This window comes from Hemitrygon akajei, chromosome 1 (assembly GCF_048418815.1).
Source record: "Hemitrygon akajei chromosome 1, sHemAka1.3, whole genome shotgun sequence".
In the NCBI taxonomy this organism is placed as follows: domain Eukaryota; kingdom Metazoa; phylum Chordata; class Chondrichthyes; order Myliobatiformes; family Dasyatidae; genus Hemitrygon; species Hemitrygon akajei.
This window is the reverse complement of record NC_133124.1, coordinates 84387620-84408639: the sequence shown is the minus strand read 5'-3', so window position 1 is coordinate 84408639 and position 21020 is coordinate 84387620. Positions and strand designations below refer to the sequence as shown.

Here is a 21020-nt window from a genome sequence, read left to right as displayed (position 1 = left end):
TCCTGCCCTCTCCCCATATCCCTTGACCCCGCTATCTATAAGAGCTCTATCTATCTCTCTCTTGAATGCATCCAGAGACTTGGCCTCCACTGCCTTCTGGGGCAGAGCATTCCACATATCCACCACTCTCTGGGTGAAAAAGTTTTTCCACATCTCTGTTCTAAATAGCCTACCCCTTATTCTTAAACTGTGGCCTCTAGTTTTAGACTCACCCATCAGCGGGAACTTGCTTCCTGCCTCCAGTGTGTCCAATCCCTTAATAATCTTATATGTTTCAATCAGATCCTCTCTCATCCTTCTAAATTCCAGTGTATACAAGCCCAGTCGCTCCAATCTTTCAACATATGACAGTTCCGCCACTCCGGGAATTAACCTTGTGAACCTACACTGCACTCCCTCAATAGCAAGAATGTCCTTCCTCAAATTTGGAGACCAAAACTGCACACAATACTCCAGGTGGGGTCTCACCAGGGCCCTGTACAGCTGCAGAAGGACCTCTTTACTCCTATACTCAATTCCTCTTGTTATAAAAGCCAGCATGCCATTAGCTTTCTTCACTGCCTGCTGTACCTGCATGCTTGCTTTCATTGACTGATGTACAAGAACACCTAGATCTTATTGTACTTCCCCTTTTCCTAACTTGACTCCATTTAGATAGTAATCTGCCTTCCTGTTCTTGCCAGCAAAGTGGATAACCTCACATTTATCCACATTAAACTGCATCTGTCATACATTTGCCCACTCACCCAACCTGTCCAAGTCACCCTGCATTCTCATAACATCCTCCTGACATTTCACACTGCCACCCAGCTTTGTGTCATCAGCAAATTTGCTAATGTTACTTTTAATCCCTTCATCTAAATCATTAATGTATATTGTAAACAGCTGCGGTCCCAGCACCGAACCTTGCAGTACTCCACTGGTCACAGCCTGCCATTCTGAAAGGGACCTGTTAATCACAACTCTTTGTTTCCTGTCAGTCAGCCAATTTTCAATCCATGTCAGTACTCTGCCCCCAATACCATGTGCCCTAATTTTGCCCACTAATCTCCTATGTGGGACTTTATCAAAAGCTTTCTGAAAGTCCAGATACACTACATCCACTGGCTCTCCCTTGTCCATTTTCATAGTTACATCCTCAAAAAACTCCAGAAGATTAGTCAAGCATGATTTTCCCTTCATAAATCCATGCTGACTCGAACTGATCCTTCTACTGCTATCCAAATGTGTCATAATTTCCTCTTTTATAATTGACTCCAACATCTTTCCCACCACTGACATCAGGCTAACCGGTCTATAATTCCCTGTTTTCTCTCTCCCTCCTTTCTTGAAAAGTGGGACAACATTAGCCACCCTCCAATCAGCAGGAACTGTTCCTGAATCTATAGAACATTGGAAAATGATTACCAATGCGTCCACGATTTCTAGAGCCACCTCTTTAAGTACCCTGGGATGCAGACCATTAGGTCCCGGGGACTTATCAGCCTTCAGACTCAACAGTCTATCCAACACCGTTTCTTGCCTAATATAAACTTCCTTCAGTTCATCCTTTACCCTAGTTCCTTTGGCCACTATTACATCTGGGAGATTGTTTGTGTCTTCCCTAGTGAAGACAGATCGAAAGTACCTGTTCAACTCGTCTGCCATTTCCTTGTTCCCCATAATAAATTCACCCATTTCTGTCTTCAATGGCCCAATTTTGGTCTTAACTATTTTTTTGCTATTCACATACCTAAAGAAGCTTTTACTATCCTCCTTTATATTCTTGGCTAGTTTACCTTCGTACCTCATTTTTTCTTGGCGTATTGCCTTTTTTGTTATCTTCTGTTGCTCTTTAAAAGCTTCCCAGTCTTCCGGTTTCCCTCTCATCTTGAGACCTAATGAAGACAGTTTACCCACCAGCTTCTGAGGGATGAAAAAGAAAGCTACTGAAAAAGTGCCATGCAGTAAACGATAAAAACGCAAGATCACAGCAAAGTAGATTGTGAGGCCAGGAGTCCATCTTATCATATAAGAGGTCTGTTCACGAGTCTGTTAACAGTGGGATAGAGGTTGTCCTTGAGCCTGGTATACATACTTTCAGGCTTTCGTATCTTCTGCCCAAAGGGAGAGGGAAGAAGGGACCATAGTCAGGATGGGTGGAGTCTTTTATTATGCTACCTGCTTTACTGAAACAGCCATAAATATAGACCATTGGGGGATGCTTGTTCCTGTGATTGAGGTGAGCTGTGTTCACAGCTCTCTGCAGTTTCCTGTGGTCACATGTAGAGCAGCTGCTGTACCCAGCTGTAGTTCATCCAGATAGAATGTGCATTGCTAAAAACGGGTAAGAGTTGACAAGGACTTCAGTCCCCTGAGGAAGCAGAGGCATTGGTGAGCTTTCTTCACCGTGACATCAGTGTGGTTGGACCAGGACAGGCTGTTGGTGATATTAGTGAAAGTGTAACTGGCGATCTTTCAGGAATGCTCTTAGAACTAGACATAATGTGATGTTCACTCTTGGTATCAGCCACAGTTTGTCATCTGAGGAGTTACACTGAGTCTTCATTTGCTTTTGATATTTCAGTATTGGCTACATTTCCCTGGCCGGTAGCATGGTGGGGCTCCTCGCATCTATAATGACCAAGTTCAAGACTTTAAACCAACTATATAATCGGTTTTAGGTTATTAAACATGATTTTTGATATATCATTAATTTCTGGGGCAACTTCCTGTTCACATTACCAGACATTCGAGAAGTTGATGTTCATGCCATCAGGTTGGAGGCTGATGGCCTCTGTTAGACTCTGTTGGGATCATCTACTGTATCCGGTGCTCCAAGTGTGGTTCCTCTACATCGGTGAGACGTAGATTGGGAGACCACTTGTCGAGCACTTCGCTTTGTCTGCCACAAAAAGTGGGATTTCCTGGTGGCCACCCATTTCAATTCTTCTTCTCATTCCCATTCTGATATGTCGTGAACATCAATTATTCGAACTTCCAGTAATTGCCCACCCCCTCCTGTCCTTCGCCATTCCCCGTTCATGTTTCCCTCTCTCAACTTATTTCCTTGCCTGCCCATCACCTCCCTCTGGTGCTCCTCCCACTTCCCTTTCTTTTGTCCTCTCCTATTAGATTTCCCCCTTACCCCCAGCCCTTTATCTCTTTCACCAATGAAGGTCCCAGCACTTTACTTCACCCCTCCCCATCTCCCATTTTCACTTATCTGCCACCTTGTACTTCTTCCTCTGCTCCCCCAATCTTCATAGTCTGACTCCTTCTGCCTTCCTTCCCAGTCTGTAAGGGGACTTGGCCCGAAACATCGACTGTTTACTCTTTTCCATAGACGCTGCCTGATCTACTGAGTTCCTCCAGCATTTTAAGGGTATTTACAACCTCCCTTCACTCACAGACTTAGAGGGTATATTCTACTCACTTGAGAGTACTTGGAATTAGGAACGTATTCCCTGTGTGGGTGGTGGATTCACAAACTTTCACAACATTTGAGAAGTATCTAGTTCAGGGGTTCCCAACTTTCTTTATGCCATGGACCCCTACCATTAACTGAGGGGTCCACGGCCCCCAGGTTCTGGACAAGCATTTGAATCATCAAGGCAATAAATACAATAGAATTAGTATCGTTGGGTACTGGATGGACAGCATAGAGAAGATGGGCCGAATGGCTTTTATCTATGCTGCATGACTCAATAAGTCAAAGCTTTAATCTCAGGAAGCTGCTGAGAGCTGAGTTATTTCTTCTGAGACCTTAATCCTGTACCTTATAGTCCAGAGAGCCCTGTTGCCAGCAGCCAGTTTTTCCCAGTGCAGATGCAGCTAGCCAGTCTGGGTTATCCTGGTGAAGGATCATCCCCTCACCCAGATGGTGGGGACCTGGCTGGCACCATGTTGCTGCAGAAATTCAGGTGGACAGCCCAGTGGCGTAGCTGGTAGAGTTGCTACCTCACAGCTCACAGACCCGGATTCTATCCTTCCTGTGTGGTGTAACTCTGACACCATCAGGGCAGAGGGCACTTTGGACGCTCTTTATTGGAGATAGGGCAGGAAGTGGCATTCACCGATGGGAAGGAGCTCCCAAGCTCAAACAAAATTCCTGGTTACATAAAAAGCAAGAAATACTCACTTCTTTTGGAATCACTGGATTTTTTATTCCTGTTTGGTTCATAGCCTTGCTGTCCCATTCATTCTGTTTTTCAGGTGTTTGGCAGGGAGTGTTGGGGTTGTGTGCTCAGAGGCGTATATCACAGTCAGATTTACTACAATTGACATGTGTTGTGAAATTTGTTGTTTTGCAGTGGCTGTACAGTGCAATACATATCAAAAATTACTATAAGCTGAAATAAGTATAAAAAATAAAAAGTGCAGAAAGAGAGCAAGATGGTGAGGTAGTGTACAACTTCACTGACTGTTCAGAAGTCTGACTCCTGTGCCTCCACCTTGATGGTAGCAGTGAGAAGAGGCGTAACCTGGAAGGTGAACGCTCCATAATGACAGATATGATCTTCTTGAGGCACTGCCTTTTGAAGGCGTCCTCACTGGTGGGGAGGGTAGTGCTCGTGATGAAGTGGGCTATCTCCACCCACCACCTTCTCAGGCCTGTTCCCAATTCCAGTAACTCACTTTCTGCCAGGTTGAGGAGCAAGCAGCACAGAGAAGGTTATCACGAGGGGCAAAGAGGCCTCCTCCTGTGTGGACTCACCCAATGACGGCAAAGGCCACAGTTCTGTTCCCGGCTTCTCAGTCCCATAATAACAGACCATGTGATTCAATCAGGATACAGAATCAGAATTAGATTTATTATCACTGATGTACAGAATGTCATGAAATTGGTTGTCTTGGCAACAGCACAATGTGAGACACAAAAAATTGCTCTCAGCCTCCATAAGAAATAAAATAAATAAATAGTGCAAAAGAGGAATAGCAAGGTAGTGTTCTTCATGGACCGTTCAGAAATCTGATGGTAAGGGGGTAGAAGCTGTTCCTAAAATGCTGAGTGTGGGTCTGTAGGCTCCTGTACCTACCTCCTCAGTGCTATTGATAGCAGTTATATAATCTAAATCTGAGCTGGAGTACTAGGCCACAAGATGGCGTCGCTGAGCCCATGAGGTTTGAACAGTGTTACCGCAACTGTCACACTCCTGCATGCTCACTGCTCTTTCTTTCGATCAGGTGGTTGCGAACAATATCTGTCATCCTCTTCCTGAACAAGCAGGACCTTCTGGCGGAGAAAGTGTTGGCAGGAAAATCCAAAATTGAAGACTACTTTCCAGAGTACACGCGCTACACCACTCCGGATGATGGTAATGTTTCTAGTACCCTAGAAATGTGGGGGGAGTCCTATGTGTAATAGAAAAAGGAGTACAGAACAAGAGACAACTATTCACCAAGCAAGTGCCACCATTTACTGAGATTACAACTGCAGTCATAACAAGAACATAATAGGAACAGCAATAGACGGCTCCCCCCAAATCTGCCCTGTTGTTCTCTGATCATGCTAGCGTTTAACCCAGCTTCCTTAAACTGACACTGTAATTACAAGTCACATCTACCATATCTGTAAGAGAGTTCCAGACTTCCACTGCCCTCTGTGTGTGGCAGTGTTCACCCTGAAACACAAGGCTTCAGACTTAAGCCGAGGCTTCAAGCCATTTCGAAAGGTGACCCAATCAAATGCTCTGGCAGGCTTCTGAATGCCTACAAGCTGACTAAACTAGTCCAGTCCTTGACACTTCAATCAGAACAAGCAACTTATTTCTGAATGCTTAACCACTTCCTCACAACGTCCTCAGTCAAACGTGTACTTTGTTTATCTAACCTCACATTTTAACCCTTGGAGTGCAGATACTTTACAGGTTAGAAACCAAAATTGCTGGAAACACTCAGCAGGTTGGGGTATCTGTGAAGAGAGGAACAGAGTCAATACTTCAGATCATGGACCCTCTGTCTGATTCAGTATCTGAACTGGAATGTTAACCATTTCTCCTCCCACAGATCTTGCCTGTCTTGCTGGGGGTTTCCAACATTTTCTGGTTTTATTTCAGATTTCAAGTGTGTGTAGTTTAATTTTAATTTCCACTCTTCTGGTATGTCCTTGCTATAATCCTTCCAAGACTAATGCATCTAAGGTGTGGGCTGCAGAACTGGTCACACCTCCAGGTCTGGTTCCCGTATCTCCCCATAACATTTGATGTTTATCGACCATCCAGAGTTTCTGGTTGTCCACCACATCGGTAACAGCTCAATGTGTCATTCTTCTGCCCGGGTCATGAACATAAGCTGTTCCAGAGATCTGTGCACTAAAACCTAGGTTAATGCTCTGGTGCATTGCTGAGGGAATACTGCACTAACTAAATTGTCGTTGTTCACATGGAACATTCTGCTCTGTTGGGGTGGGGGTTGGTAAAAGTCCCAACCCACAGTCACAAAAAAAGGTTGTGGAGTCGGTCTTAGACAATGTTACATCCCCCAGTCATAGAGTACTACAGCACAGAAGCTGACCCTTTGGCCCATTTAGTCCATGCCAGCCTGGTCCTCTGCCCAGTTCCATCTACCTGCACCCGGACAATAGCCCTCAGTATGGCTCCCATCCATCCACCTATTCAAACTTCTCTACAAGTTACAGCTGAAATCAGGTGACCCACTTCCAGTGCTTTTCTTCATTTTGTTTGAGCGTTTGACGAGATGCCGCACTTGACTAATGTTGTCTAGCTATCAACAGTATTTAGAAAAAGCAGCACGCTGCTGACTCACTGCATCTGTTATCGTTAAACCCGCCCCCCCCAGCATCAGCCCATGGTGTGACTGTGGTTGCAATCTTCAGCAGATTTCTGGATCCACTGTTTTCAAAGTGGGAATTACCCCAGGGTTGAATGACTGGTTGCAACAAATATACACAACATAAAGCATCAATAATCATCCTTGCACTTCCACCACACCCAGCATTGCTCCTGAACATTTATTTTGATCTTCAATGGAGCATCAAGGCTGGAATTGAGATATTTTGGAATCTAGAGAATGGAGGGACATTAACATCAGGCAGGGGAAGGACCGTCCACAGTTGGGTTGGGTAGTAGGGCAGGGTTGAGAGCCTGGTGCTCCTGATCCTTAAGGAATGCCTTTGTGGGTGAATGACAGAGATGGTGGGGGGGGGTGGGTGGGTGGGTGTGGGGTCACTTTACTTCAGCAAGCAGTTCATTGAGTCTCAGTGATTATGGCAAAGTAATCAACTGCTTTTTAACACTGTGACGTTTTTGCATTGTTTTGCAAGCAGCAACCCCTGAACCTGGAGAAGATGCCAGAGTTACAAGAGCTAAATATTTTGTACGAGACGAGTTTCTTGTGAGTATTCCATTGAAACTGGTAAGGTTGAATCACAGAAGGTGTTATCGAGAGAGCATTTAGCCCATCATGCCAGGCTGACACGTAGCAGAACAGTTCCATTTCCCATGTTTCTCCACAGCCCTGCGCATTATTCCCTATCAAGTACCTGTCCAAGTGCTTTTGAAAGCCCTGATTGATCCTGTTTCCGTATACAGAGAATTCCAGATTAGAGCACTCTCTGTGTAAAACACTAGTAGACTTTCTCAACCTTCCCTCCGTATCAGAAACACAGAGCTCTAAATCTGCATCACCTGATCCATTGGCTGATGAAAACAGTGACCCTCTGCCTGTCCAACCCTCCACTTCAAAACAAAGTGGGTGCAACAAACCTGCTGACGCCAAGCCACCATTGAGCAGTCCCCCGCCTGTGAAGTTGATGGGCCGAATGGCCTCGCCTGGTGCAGTAGCAATCCGAGGATTCATTAGCTCAGACGCCATTTAGCAAGATAACCGGCGACCAAGGCCAAGAAGAGTACCAAGATGCAGAATCATCACACCCACCTGAGGTGTTTGCTGTTTTCACACTATAAGGTGCTCCTACCTTCCCCTGTTGATCCATCGGGTCATTGCCTCCCTTTTCCATCTGTTCTGCTCAAACACACTCCACTGTGAGAAGGTGAAATCAGAAACTTGCAGCACTGGTGCTTCCTGCCCTTTTCCATACTGGCACTGATATAGTAGAAAATTATCAGTAATACCAACCCCAAACTCATTGGCACCACCTCATGGCCCGATGTGATTTATCCAGTCCTCAAATTCTAGTCTCTTGTAAATCCCCAGATTTCCGTTGCTTCAACTACTGATGCCTAAGCTCTGGAAATCTGTCCCTAAAGCTCTCTGCCTCCCTCTCCCTCCTTGAGGCACTTCTATGGCCTATCTCATTGGTAGGTTATCAAATGACATGTTCAGACATGTACAATACTCAGTTTTAATAAGCTTCCCTGTGAAGTATCCAGGATTGTCTTTCTATCTTACAAACACTTTGAAAGCATGTCATTTAGTTCTCCAATAAAAGCAGATTTGCATGGCTTTGTGAACAAATTATTTCATTACAAATCTATTTGTATATTCATTGCCTTTTAATAAACAATCTGCTGGAGGAACTTTAGCTGGTCTAGCAACATTTATGGGGAGGAAAGAAATTGCCCACGTTTTGGGTCTACCCAGCACATTACAGCCACATTCCTCCCCACTATCAGTGGTACCTACAGGAGGCACTACCTCACAAAGATCACATACAACATTAAAATCCCCACCATCTGGGCTGTGCCATGTTTTTGCAGCTGCCATTGGACAAGAACTATAGAAGACTGAGGTCCCACAGCACCAGGTTCAAGACAGCTACTTCCCTTCAACCTTGGCTCTTGAACCAACCGGCAAATCCTAATCACTGCAGTTTAGCAACACAGTGACCACTTTGCACTGAAATGGACTTTTGTTCTAATTGTGTGCTTTTTAAAAATTGTGTATAATTTACAGTACTGTGCAACAGTCTTAGGCAGATCTAAAAAAATTGTGAAGATGCTTTCAAAAATAATAAAATGAGAAGTTTCTAAATATAACAACACACTATAAAGGCCAGTAAACTGTAAAAACAACTAAATCAAATCAGTATTTTATGTGACCGTCCTTTGCCTTAAAATGGGATCAGTAGGTACACTATTGTGGAGTTTCATAAGGAAATCAGCTGGTAGGTTGTTCCAAGCATCTTGGAGAACTTGTCACAGTTCTTCTGCAGACTTTGGCTGTCTCGCTTGCTTTTTTTCTCCTCAGGTAATCCCTGACAACTCAGTGATGTTGAGATCATGACTCTGTGGAGGCCATACCATCTGCTGTAAAACACCTTGTTCTTCTTTTCACTGGAGATAGTTCTTTAAGACCTTGGCCATGTATTTGGGGTTATTGTCCTGGTGCAGAATGAAGTTGGGATCAGTCAGACGCCTCTCTGATGGTATTGCGTGATGGAATAGAATCTGCTTGTACTCATCAGCACTGAGGATTCCATTACTTCTGACCAGATCACCAACTCCATTTGTAGAAATACAGCCCCAAACCTGCAGGAAACCTCTGACTGCTTGCCTCTGTTGGCCACCCTCATGCGTGTGCTGCTCTCCAGCTCATATACAGACAAACTGTCTTCTGTTTGAGACAAAAATTTCAAATCTTGATTTGTCAACCCAGAGCTGTGGTCCCCAACCTCCGGGCCGCAAGCATGCAGGGCTGCAGCAGTAGCCGGAACGCACCCAGCACACCTTTAAGAAAAAAGCTGAAATGCTCTACGCAGTCGGCAATCGCCTCTGATCCGGGCTGACATTTACGTGCTGGGCGGCACCTAATTCATTAGCTTGTTTATTTCGGCTTTTTTCTTAAAAGGTGTGCTGGGTGTGTTCCGCCTACTGCTGCACCCCTGCATGCTTGCAGCCCGGAGGTTGGGGACCACTGACCCAGAGCACTTGCTGCCATTGTTCAGCACCCTGCATTTGTGTTTTTGTGCCTAGGTGGCTCTTGGCTTTGTTTCCTCTCTGGAGGAATGGCTTATTGGTAGCAGTTCTTCCATGAAGAGCACTTCTGAATTCTTCGGACTGTAGAGGGGTGTACTTGGGTTCCAGTGGTTCTGTGTTCATAGCTGATAGTAGTACTGGACTTCTTCCAATTAGAAGGGACATCAGTTTGATGTATCTTTCATTTGCTGCACTCAGTGTCTGTGGCCGACCCTGTGTTTCTGATCTTCAGATTTGCCTGTTTCTGTGCTTCTTCAGAAGAACAGTACATCTTGAAACTCCTGCCACACAATTTCTGCTTGGGTGAGACTTTGCTGATGTAGGATGATCAACCTTGTGTCTTGTTCCTCTGCTCACTCTTGGCATGGTGTAAGAACTAATGATTCAAAGATTAAACTGTCACATCTGCCACACCCTCACCTTTTAGTTTGTCCTTTGCCCAGTTTGATTGCTTCTGTTTTTGTTTCTGTTTCAGTTCATTAGTTCATTGAACTTACTATGTCACTGATCATTAGCGCACCTGTTTGTTATCTTTGCTTAATCATGCACTGGGCTATACATTGTACCTACAGAGTAATCAAGTTTTTATTTGAAAAGTGGTCTATTATTTTAATGAAATACAAATAATTCTCTGTAACATTTATTTTCTGGAAAATGTACGTTTGGAAATCTAAAATTTGCTGTTTTCTCCTGACACACTAATGCAGAAGACAAAGAATAAACATCTAAAACAAAATTTATATAAAAAATCCAGGATGCTTAAGACTTTTGCACAGTACTGTATGTTTGTTTTTATGAACACTGCTTACATACTATGTGCCTGAGTTGCCCCTGCAAATAAGCTTTTCATTGCTTGTGCATTTGACAGTAAACTCAACTTTGACTTTGAGACCCTGCATCTGAGTTCCTCATGCAGATTGATTGCTGCTCCAGATTCCAGCATCTGCTGTTGCTTGTGTTTCATCAATGTTTGACGTTACAATGGACTGGCATTTATGGTTTTGTATCTCTGACTGACAGGCCAGATGGATAACTGCACTCTCCCTTTCTTCCTGCAGAGGATCAGCACAGCGAGTGGAGACGGGCGCCACTACTGTTACCCACACTTCACCTGTGCAGTGGACACAGAAAACATCCGCAGAGTATTCAATGACTGTCGAGATATTATTCAGAGAATGCACCTGCGCCAGTATGAACTGTTGTGATGGAGAATCAATGTGACTTCTTGATTTATTGGACTCTGGTGGTTTCCTTACCCTTGACCTGCCCACGCATGGTGGAAGAAATGCGAGAGATGTATGTCAACTTTGCTCTCTCAACACTGTTTGTTCTTCATTCCTGACTTCACTTTCTTTTGTGCACTTCACTCTGTGTTAGTTTGTTTCTCCTCCCTGGTTCTACCAAGACCTCTGGTTACCTCCTGTGTCCTAACAGAAGTCTGGGTAAATACCTCTGCCTGCCTCCCTACAGCTTATGGCTCTGCTGCTCCCTGCCCGCCCCTGTCCTCGGGCAGCCGATGACAGCCCCACTCTCTCTCTTTCTCTCTGTGGGCTTCTTTACAACACAATGCTCAAGAGTACTTGATGGGGAATATATATTAGGGACGACAATGCACTTTTTTGCATCAGGGTAATTTAAAAAAAAACTTGTTGAGGAAGTTCACACAATGTAGCAGCACCAGAACATGTAATAGTTTCATGGTTTTCAGCATTAAGAATTGCAGTTCGGCTGAAAAAAGGACCTCGTCTTCAGTCACTTGAGGCAAAGGAATAGTAAAGAGGCAGGATGCCTGAGTCCTACATGTAGGAGATACTTTCTGAGGTCTTGGAGCTATTGAGTCTCACCACACGTTAGATCTTGAACAGGGACTGCTTTGACCTAGCCACGTGAGCTGAAACCGCCACACACTAACGTTTGTTTAAGCTGTCCACTGTGTGATCATTTAAGGTTAACTCACGACTGGACAAATAGTCCCAATGTTTGTTTCTCTTTTCTGTTTGTTTCACTGCTGGATTATTATCTTGTACAGACTGTAAAATGTATTATTTTGTATAACTTTATTGAAAAGAATACTTGTAGATGATCTTTGTGCCTTGATTATGGCTGTACCTGTAAAATGAGCTAAGATGTAAGTATGTTTGACTGCGCTGTACAGCTTTATGTCAAAACCCTTTCTACAGCAGTGGCTGCAGACAGGATGTTTATCTGTAGAGATTAGTTTTTTTTCTGGTTTATAAAGAAGGAAAATGCTCTTTAGTAAAAAAAATGTATAAATTATGCAAATTAACCACTTACCTTTACAAGAAGGGGTCAGAGGTGATGAGATGTTGCAAGATCATGCCTTGTTTTGGATTCTCAGCTTTAACACATTGGAATCCAGTCGGGCATCCAAAATGCAACGTGGAATTATTTCTATGGGAACCAAGGTTTTTTTTGCTAGAAGTATACATGTTTGGTAATTCTTTGGTCATTCATAGACCTTCACAAATGCACAGGCATTGTGAATGTGTGAGCACCATTAGATAGGCTCTTAAATTCTTGTACCATCAGCAGCTATTATTGTGCAAGTAAGTAGTGAGAAACAGAAAAAAAAACTAAGGTGTAAACCTTTGTGTCTGGCCTAAGAGAATTACATTTTTATTTCTCTTTTAATAAAGAGATATGTTAGAAAAGTTTATTTTAAATATTGTAGAATTTGAGATGTGTGAAAATTTCTCAGACTTGAATAATTTATGCAAATCACATTCTCAGAACAAGTGGTGGTACAGTTTGGAAAATAAGCAAAAATCGCTGTAGCAATAAGGCATGTCCTTTTTAGTAACTATTACACTGCTTTATATTTTATACCTAGGTGTTTTATGTCTCTGTGAGTATATACTTTTCATGTGTCCAGAATAACTTGTACAATTTGTACAATGTTAAAAGAAATTACAGTTACAATAACAGAAACCCAGTAAGTGTTAATTCTATATTACTTTAAAATGGAGACCTGGTGTATGCTGTTCTCTCCTTACATTTCCCCTGTGTATTATGATGTTTTGTTCTGTTTGTTTTTACATTCTGTGTGCTTAATTAACATCCACAATTGCAAAATTTTGCTACATTATACAAATAGAAATGGAGAGCCAAGGACAGCCTTTCCCAAGGGAACCACAGAGTGGAGAGGTGTATTTTTCTCCCCCTTTCACCAGGTAATCTAAGGATTTGAGCATATGTGTACAATAGGTATTTGTGTAAAATGCCCTTCCAAAACTGGTACCTTCAATCCCCATGCAAACCAGAAAATTAATGATTCACACCTGTAGCCCCCTGACAACTTCCTGCTGGTGAATCAGTTTGTAGAGGGATTGTGTTTCTTAGTGCAGGGTCTATTTTCAGAGCTTGTGTAAGTGAAACTGAAATCAGTCAAGGCTGACATGAGGCTAAAATCATGGTTGAACTCCAGGCAAAATCCTGAAATTGTAACCCATGTGTTTGAAACCCTAAATCTGTCCATTTAATTCATTATTATATGTAATTAAGTTTCCCTCAATAATATGTGACTAGGATATGAAATGCACTGTGTCTGTTTAACATAGCATTAACAAAGTTGCCTGCCTGTGTGCAGAGTTCTAAACAATATTTAGCTTTATTTTACAATGTAAAGGCGGGCTCTTGGAAACACGAATCCAGCAGATGTTGGAAGTTTGAAATTAGCTAACGAAAACAATATAAACACTCAGCAAGTCAGCATGTTACTTGAGAGAAGCAGTGTTAATGTTACATCAGATCTGGAAATAGAAACAAGAGTGTATTGTAACCCTCAATTTATTTTGCACATTAGTAGCTGGCCCTGTATGGAAGTAATATCTTCTGAAAGTTTAACTGAATGGGTTATGTCACAGAGGAAGCCACTTCAGCCATTTGGCGTTGATCATCTCTGGTTCCCTTTCCATTCAGAGGATTAATTTAAGCAAGAACCATTCTTCAAACTACTTCTATTGAATGTGTTGATACTCAGAAGCATTGACGGTTTTGAAGTCACGAGAAGGTATGTAAACAAAGCTCATTATTGGAACACTAGGGAGCCACTGAACACAACTGGCGTGGAAACTAGTTACCATATTTATATAAATGATTGGTTACACACAGATATACATAAGTCTGTTTAATGTTGAGAGTTCTACTGCATTGTTGCAGAGGTGGGTGTGGTGTAGAGCGATCAAGAAGCCAGATTCATTTTGATTAATCAGCTCTCTCTCAGAAATCACCAACAATACCAGATATTGATTTTGTTCTCTCGCCACTGCTCCCCCTTCCCTACCACCTTAGATTTCAGTTTTCATAGTTCTAATAATAGGCCATCTTAATAAGCAGGGTGGTAGGTGTTTCAAAATCACCAGTGGTGTTCTATGTAAAGGAATTTAGAATTGCCACAAAGTTCCCACAAGATCACAAATTATATCAGGTCCACAGTGCCTGAGGCAGCCTTTCACAAAACCTTTGTAATGGTGTCCAAAAGATGGATGTCACGTGGTTGAAGGTCTTCTGCGTGTGTTGAATCAACGGGCAGCAGAGACAATTCTACATAGGTTACTGCAGTAAGAATTCAGCCTTGGTCTTACCGAATGACATACACCGGCTTCTGTTACCTTCTTCTGACATATCCACCTACTTCTGTGTGGCTTAAAGAGGATGTGACTTCCCTGGGCCATCACCACAGTGTTTGACACTTGAGCCCTCCTGCTGATAGACCCCCTTTAAGATGTTAACATACCCCTTGTACCTCACCATGACCATCAGACTACAGACCTCTCTTGAAACCCTCACGACTACCAAATTGGATTCCTGACATCCTTCCCAAGCACTAAATTGTGACCTGTATCTTCATCCCACAACACTGGCATAGCCCAACCTTCTCATTACCCCTCTTCTGCTCCAGTCCACACTCTGGCACTTCTCTCCCTGCTCTGTGAGGTGACATCCACATAAGCTTCTTGCTAACCAGCCAGTGGTGGAACAGAAAGAAGGGTTTTGAGGGTTATGGCTTGTTGCATATTGAGTTCTGCGTGGAATTGATCATTAGATTAGGATGGAGAGTGGGGGACACAAAAACTTGCACTGCTCCATGTGCCTTTTGTGAGCTAGGATAATTTCTAACTCTCCCTCTCAATAGGATGGAAATTTCAGAGGTTGTCCGGAACTGTCATAGCTGACTTCCTTCATAGTGCTTATTATTCACTCAGGATGCCTATGTTCAGGCCTAATGAACTGTTATTCCTGTAAAATCTAACCCACAACTGATTTTTCCCAGATAAATTGCATTCACCATCAACTTCAGGTGAAATTCTGCCTTCACTATGTAAATTGGCTCTCCCGCATCCAGAACACGACACCTTTAGGGAGCAGTCCTGACATAGGGTCTCAACCCAGTCCTTAGGATGGGATTCATTTCTTGAAGCAACTCTAACATGTAAAATCTGTTTCCTGGAGGTAGATTACCACGTCTAAAGCAAATTTAGAGGAATATGGGCTAAATGTGGGCACCTTAGTCATCATGGACAAGATGGGCTGAAAGGGCCAGTATTTGTGTTATATGACTCGAAACATCAACTGTGCATTTCCCTCCACAGATGCTGCCTGACATGCCGAGTTCCTCCAGCTTGTGCGTGTTGCTCCTGACAACAATTTGACCTGTGTTGTTGATTCCACATGTACATAGTATGGGCCACTGGACTCACAACTCAGTGAAGATACCCACTTCCTAAAGTGCTTAGAATTAAAACTTGACAAAGACCTCTAACCGGAAACATTAACTTTGCTTCTCTCCCCGCAAATGCCAACTGACTTGATGGGTAGTCCAGCATTTTCTGCTTTTATTTTCAATCCTGACCTTAGGTGTTGTCTGTGTGGAGTTTTTGCCTTTTGTCCATGTCTGCATAGTTTTTCTTTGGCTGCTTCAGTTTTCTCCCACATCCCAAGCATCGACTAGTTTGAAGGTTAATTGGTCGTTGTAAGTGAGTGATGGAACCTGGGGAGAACGGGGGTAGTTGATGGGAATGTGGGTTGAAAACAGAATTAGCGCAAACTGTGTAAACAGATGCCTGGTGCTCAGTGCAGACCCACTGGCAGAAGGGCTTATTTTCCTGCTGTGTGAACCTATAACACCATGAGATTATTATCTATCTGCAGGAAGTTCTGCGAAGGTTGCAGAAGTATTTATCAAAGATGATCTCAAACAGCTGCCTAGCAGCAGACTTCACACAGAGATACACGTGTCAGTTTGCATTAGCAGCCCATCAATTTGATGAAAGGCGGTCTTTAGTTTTCAAGTAACAGGATGTTCACCCAGAACCAAATGTTGAAAGGTCAGGACTATGTGCTGTGAGATGGGCCAGGCCATCAGCTCTGTAATTAACGTATAACATGTAAAATGGCAGTCCGACGTTGATCCCTGCAGAACACCACCAGTCACTGGTAGCCAACTAGAAGAGGCCTTTTTTCCACTCTTTGCTTTCTGCATCTCTTGTGTGGCCAGTCTCCGATATCTGCTAGTACTTTTCCTATAATAGCATGGGCCCTCATGAAGTTTGTTCTAATACCAGCCTCCAAGGCAGAGATCACAAGTTCTCCAGATGCTGTGGGGATTTACACAGGTATAGTTTTATTGTCCCTTTCAAAGTGTGCATGAAAGGCATTGGGTTCTCTGGGGTTTGGGTGCAGAGGAGCCCAATGCCTTTTACGCAGACTTTAAATGGGTTGCTGACGCAAGATCAGTCTTCCAGAGAGTGAACCCTATTTAGCAGCCTCATGTGTAGCACTTTGTCAAAAGCATTCTGAAAATCTAAGTAAATAGCATCCACTGACTCACAAAATGCTGGAAGAATTCATCAAGTCAGGCAGTATCTATGGAAGCAAATGAACAGTCAACATTTCGGGCTGAGACCCTTCATCAGGACGAGAAATGAAAGAGACAGGAGCTAGAATTAGAAGTTGAGTGCAGGGGGAAGCGTACAAGCTGGCAGGTAATTGTGAGACCATGCATTCCTCCAGTATGTTGTGTGGGTTGCTCAAGATTTCCTGAATCTGCAGAATCTCATCTAGCCACTGACTCCTCTTTGTCTATCCTACTTGCTACTTACTCAAAAAATTCCAATAGATTCGTCAGTGCAGGATCTCCCTTGAAGGAAACCATGCTGACTTCAGCCTATTTTATAATGTTTTTCCAAGTGCCCCAAAACCTCATGCAGATTCTCTCACACTACCATGGACTTGTCTCTACTATGTTCTATTTTAGCACTGATGTCTTACTAAACACATTTTTTTGTTCACTGTTCAGTATGTTTTATGTTTTGTGTGTTGTCTGAATCTACATACCGATGATGCTACTGCAAGCAAGATTTTCACTAAACTCTTCTGTTGTTTGAGGGGCTTCGCCACTGATCTCAGCCCCTCCATGCCCAGCAGAGGAAGCAGCCTGGAACATACAGGAGCATTCCCTTACTGTACGGGAAGATAAATACAACCAGTGAGTGTTTTCCACTGAGTTAGGAGTATAGAGCAGGATAGCACAGTACATGCCAATGTTGTACTGATGTTTTAACCTACTCCATGAGCAGTCTATTCCTTTTCTCCCACATGTTCCTTTCCAAGAGTTTGTTAACTGCTCCTACTGTACAGTATTTGTCTCTACCACCACCCCTGGCAGAGTGCTCCATGCACCCACCACTCTCTGTGTAAAGAAACCTACCTCTAACATTCCCCCTATGCTTTCCTCCAATCACCTTAAAATTAACCCCTCTCATAGCAGCCATTTTCATCTTGTACACCCTTTATCAAGTTACCTCTCATCCTCCTTCAGTCCAAGGAGAAAATGCCCAGCTCGCCCAATCTTTCCTCATAAGTTATATCCTCAACTCCAGACGGCATCCAGCTAATTCCTACACATTGTTTTGCAGAACACTGAGAGCATGCTACGAAAGTCTTAGACACATGTATAAAAATCCTGTAAAACGAAGATGCTTTCAAAAACAATTAAATGAAAAGTTTTTAAGTATCAAAAAATTACTATAAAGAGCAGAGAACAGTAAAAACCTGCATCAAATCAACATTTGGTGTGACAACCCTTTGTCTTAAAAACCACATTAATTCCCTTAGGTACATTGTCGTACAGATCTACAAGAAAATCAGCTGGTAGGTTGTTCCAAGCATTTTGGAGGACTTGCCACAGTTCTTCTGCAGACTTTGGCAATCTTGCTTGCTTCTGTCCATCCAGTAATCCCAGACAGCCTCGGTGATATTGAGATCAGGGCTCCGTGCAGGCCATGCCATCTGTTGTAGAACTCATTGTTCTTCTTTTTGCTGAAGGTAGTTCTTTATGACCTTGGCCATGTGTTTGGGGTCATTGACCTCCACCAGGATTAAGATGGAATTGATTAGATGTCTCCCTGATGGCATTCCATGATGGATAAGAATCTGCTTGTACTTTTCAGCATTGAGGGTTCCATTATTTCTGACCAGCTCCATCAACTCCATTTGCAGAAATACAGCCCCAAACATGTAGGGTATGTCCACCATGCTTCACTGTTGGCTGCAGATACTCATCCATGTAGTGCTCTCCAGTTCTTCTGTGGACAAACTGCCACCTGCTTGAGACAAAATTACCAAATTTTGACTTGTCTGGGCAGAGCACTTGCTGCCATTGTTCAGCACCCCAGTCCCTGTGTCTTTCTGTGCAGGTGAGTCTTGGCTTTGTTTCCACTTTGGAGGAAAAGCTTTTTGGCAGCAACTCTTCCATGATGACTAATTCTAACAAGGTAGCTCTGGACTGTAGAGGGGTATAATTGGGTTCCTTTGGTTTCTGTGAGTTCACAGCTGATGGCAGTGATGGGATGTCAGTTTCTCTCATCTGCTGCACTGTTTCCATGGCCGACCACTGTGTGTCTGGGTCCTCAACCTTACCCATTTCTTTGTGCTTCATCAGAAGAGCTTGGACAGCTCATCTTGAAACTCCTGTCTGCCATGAAATTACAGTTTGGGAGAGAGCTTGCTGATGCAGGATGATCACCTTGTGTCTTGTTCCTTTGCTCACTCTTGCCATGATGTAAGAATTGATTATTTATAGAATAAACTGTCACATCTGCCACACCCTTGCCTTTTAGTGTAGTTGACCTTCACCCAGTTTGATTCCTTCTACACCTATTTTTATTCCAGTTAATCGGTTCAGTTGATTCAACACCTTATGTAATTGATTATTAGCATCCCGGTTCCTACCTTTGTTTAATCATGCACTGGGTTATATACCTACAAATTAACCAAGTTTTGATTGAAAAGTGGACTGTTATTTAATATGTTACTTACTTTAATGAAATACAAAAACATTTAAATATTTTGGAAAATAATGTTTGGAAATCTAAAATTTGCTCTTTTCTATTGACACACTATTGCAGAAGACAAAAACTAAACATCTAAATTAAAATTTATATAAAAAGATCTGGGGTGCCTAAGACTTCTGCACAGTTTAAAGGCTCAAAGGTTCATTTAATATCGGAGTACGTATATAGTATACAACCTGAAATTTGCCCTCTTCACAGACAACCACAAAACAAAGAAACAGCATAGAATGAACGATAGAAACATAGAAGCCTCAAAGCCCCCCTCCCTTCACACAAGCAGCAGCAAAAGCATCGACACCCCCCCCCCCACCCATGCTAGCAGAAGCACCAACTCCCCCACCCCATCTGGTGCCATATTTCCATGCTCCATATCAGTTATGTTGAGTGTTATTTACTTATATTGGTTTGGGAAGAGGGGCATGTAAGATAGCAAAAATTAGCATGAAGCTGTTAAAAATCAACGGAGGGCACCTAAAAAAGCAATAAGTGAAGAGATAAAAATATGAACGTAAGTTAGTTACTAATATAAAACATTATACCAAAAGTTTTTTCTCAGATATATAAAGATAAAAAGAGACAAGTGGATATTAGACTGCTGGAGAGGTAGTAATGAGGGACAAAGAAATGGCAGGTGAACTGAATGAGTATTTTGCATCAGTCTTCACTGTGGAAGACACTAGCAGTAAATCAGAAAGTTAACACTATCTGGGGGATAGAAGTAAGTGTAATTGCTATCACTAAGGAGAAGATGCTTGGAAAGTTGAAAGGTCTGAAGGTAGATGAGTCACCTGGTGGGGTGATGGACTACACCCCAGGGTTCTGAAAGAGATAGCTGAGGGGATTGTGGAGACATTAATAATGATCTTTCAACAATCTCTAGCTTCTGAAATGCCTCTGGAGGACTGGAAAACTGTAAATGTCACCACTCACCTTTTAAGAAGAGGGGTCAATAGACAGGAAATTATAAACGCAAATACAAGGAAACCTGCAGATGCTGGAAATTCAAGCAACACAGACAAAATGCTGGTGGAACGCAGTAGGCCAAGCAGCATCTACAGGAAGAAGTACAGTCGATATTTTGGGCCGAGACCCTTTGTTAGTCTTGAGACGTTCTGAACCTGACCCTTCATTAGCCGTTTTTTGGGAGAAAATTCAGATTTTTTTTAACTACTTGGGATAAAAGAGGCACAACTGCGCAGGCGCGTGACCTCAGAGCATGGAAGGCTTAAAAAGAACACCGCCATATCCAGCGGGCAGCGGAGTGAGAAGGTGCAGAGTGATAGGGCTTTGGCTCACCGGGCTTAGGCAGAAATGGGAAGAGGCTTCCTGCAACTGTTGAGTCTTATAGTAAAGGGGTAAGTTACAGGTTTATTTATTTAGTAACAACAGTAGCATTAGAGGTATGCATCTAGGATTAGTGTTGTGCTTGGAGTGCCAGATGTGGGGACTCTGGGAGACTCCCAGCCTTCTCAAGGATTACATCTGCACCTGGTGCATTGAGATGAGGCTCCTTAAGGACCGTGTTCGGGATCTGGAGCTGCATCTTGATGACCTTCAGCTAATTAGGGGAAGTGAGGAGGTGATTGATAATACATATAGAGAGATAGTGGACAGCAGCTCTGTGACAATCCCCCTCAGAAATTGATATATCATTTTAGATACTGTTGGGCCGGTTGACCTGACAGAGGAAGACCACAGCGAACAGGACTCTGGCACTCTGCCCAGTGCCGTGATCGCGAGAGCAAGGAGAAATGCAGTAGTTATAGGG

At 43.1% G+C, this 21020-nt stretch overlaps 1 protein-coding gene across 5 annotated transcripts in view; it reads left to right on the top strand.

Moving 5' to 3' along the window:
• The window catches only part of LOC140728390 (guanine nucleotide-binding protein G(s) subunit alpha-like), a 362674-nt gene extending 349847 nt beyond the window's left edge, over positions 1–12827 (top strand). For 3 of the 5 annotated variants that reach the window (XM_073047061.1, XM_073047043.1, XM_073047071.1), the window contains 3 exons: positions 5167–5297; positions 7265–7335; positions 10937–12827. In XM_073047061.1, coding sequence (XP_072903162.1) covers positions 5167–5297; positions 7265–7335; positions 10937–11083 — 349 coding nt within the window. In that variant the 3' untranslated portion in view covers positions 11084–12827. The remainder of the gene's footprint in view (positions 1–5166; positions 5298–7264; positions 7336–10936) is intronic. The other 2 variants (XM_073047052.1, XM_073047081.1) reach the window with 1 other exon arrangement.
• The last annotated feature ends 8193 nt before the right edge of the window (positions 12828–21020 follow it).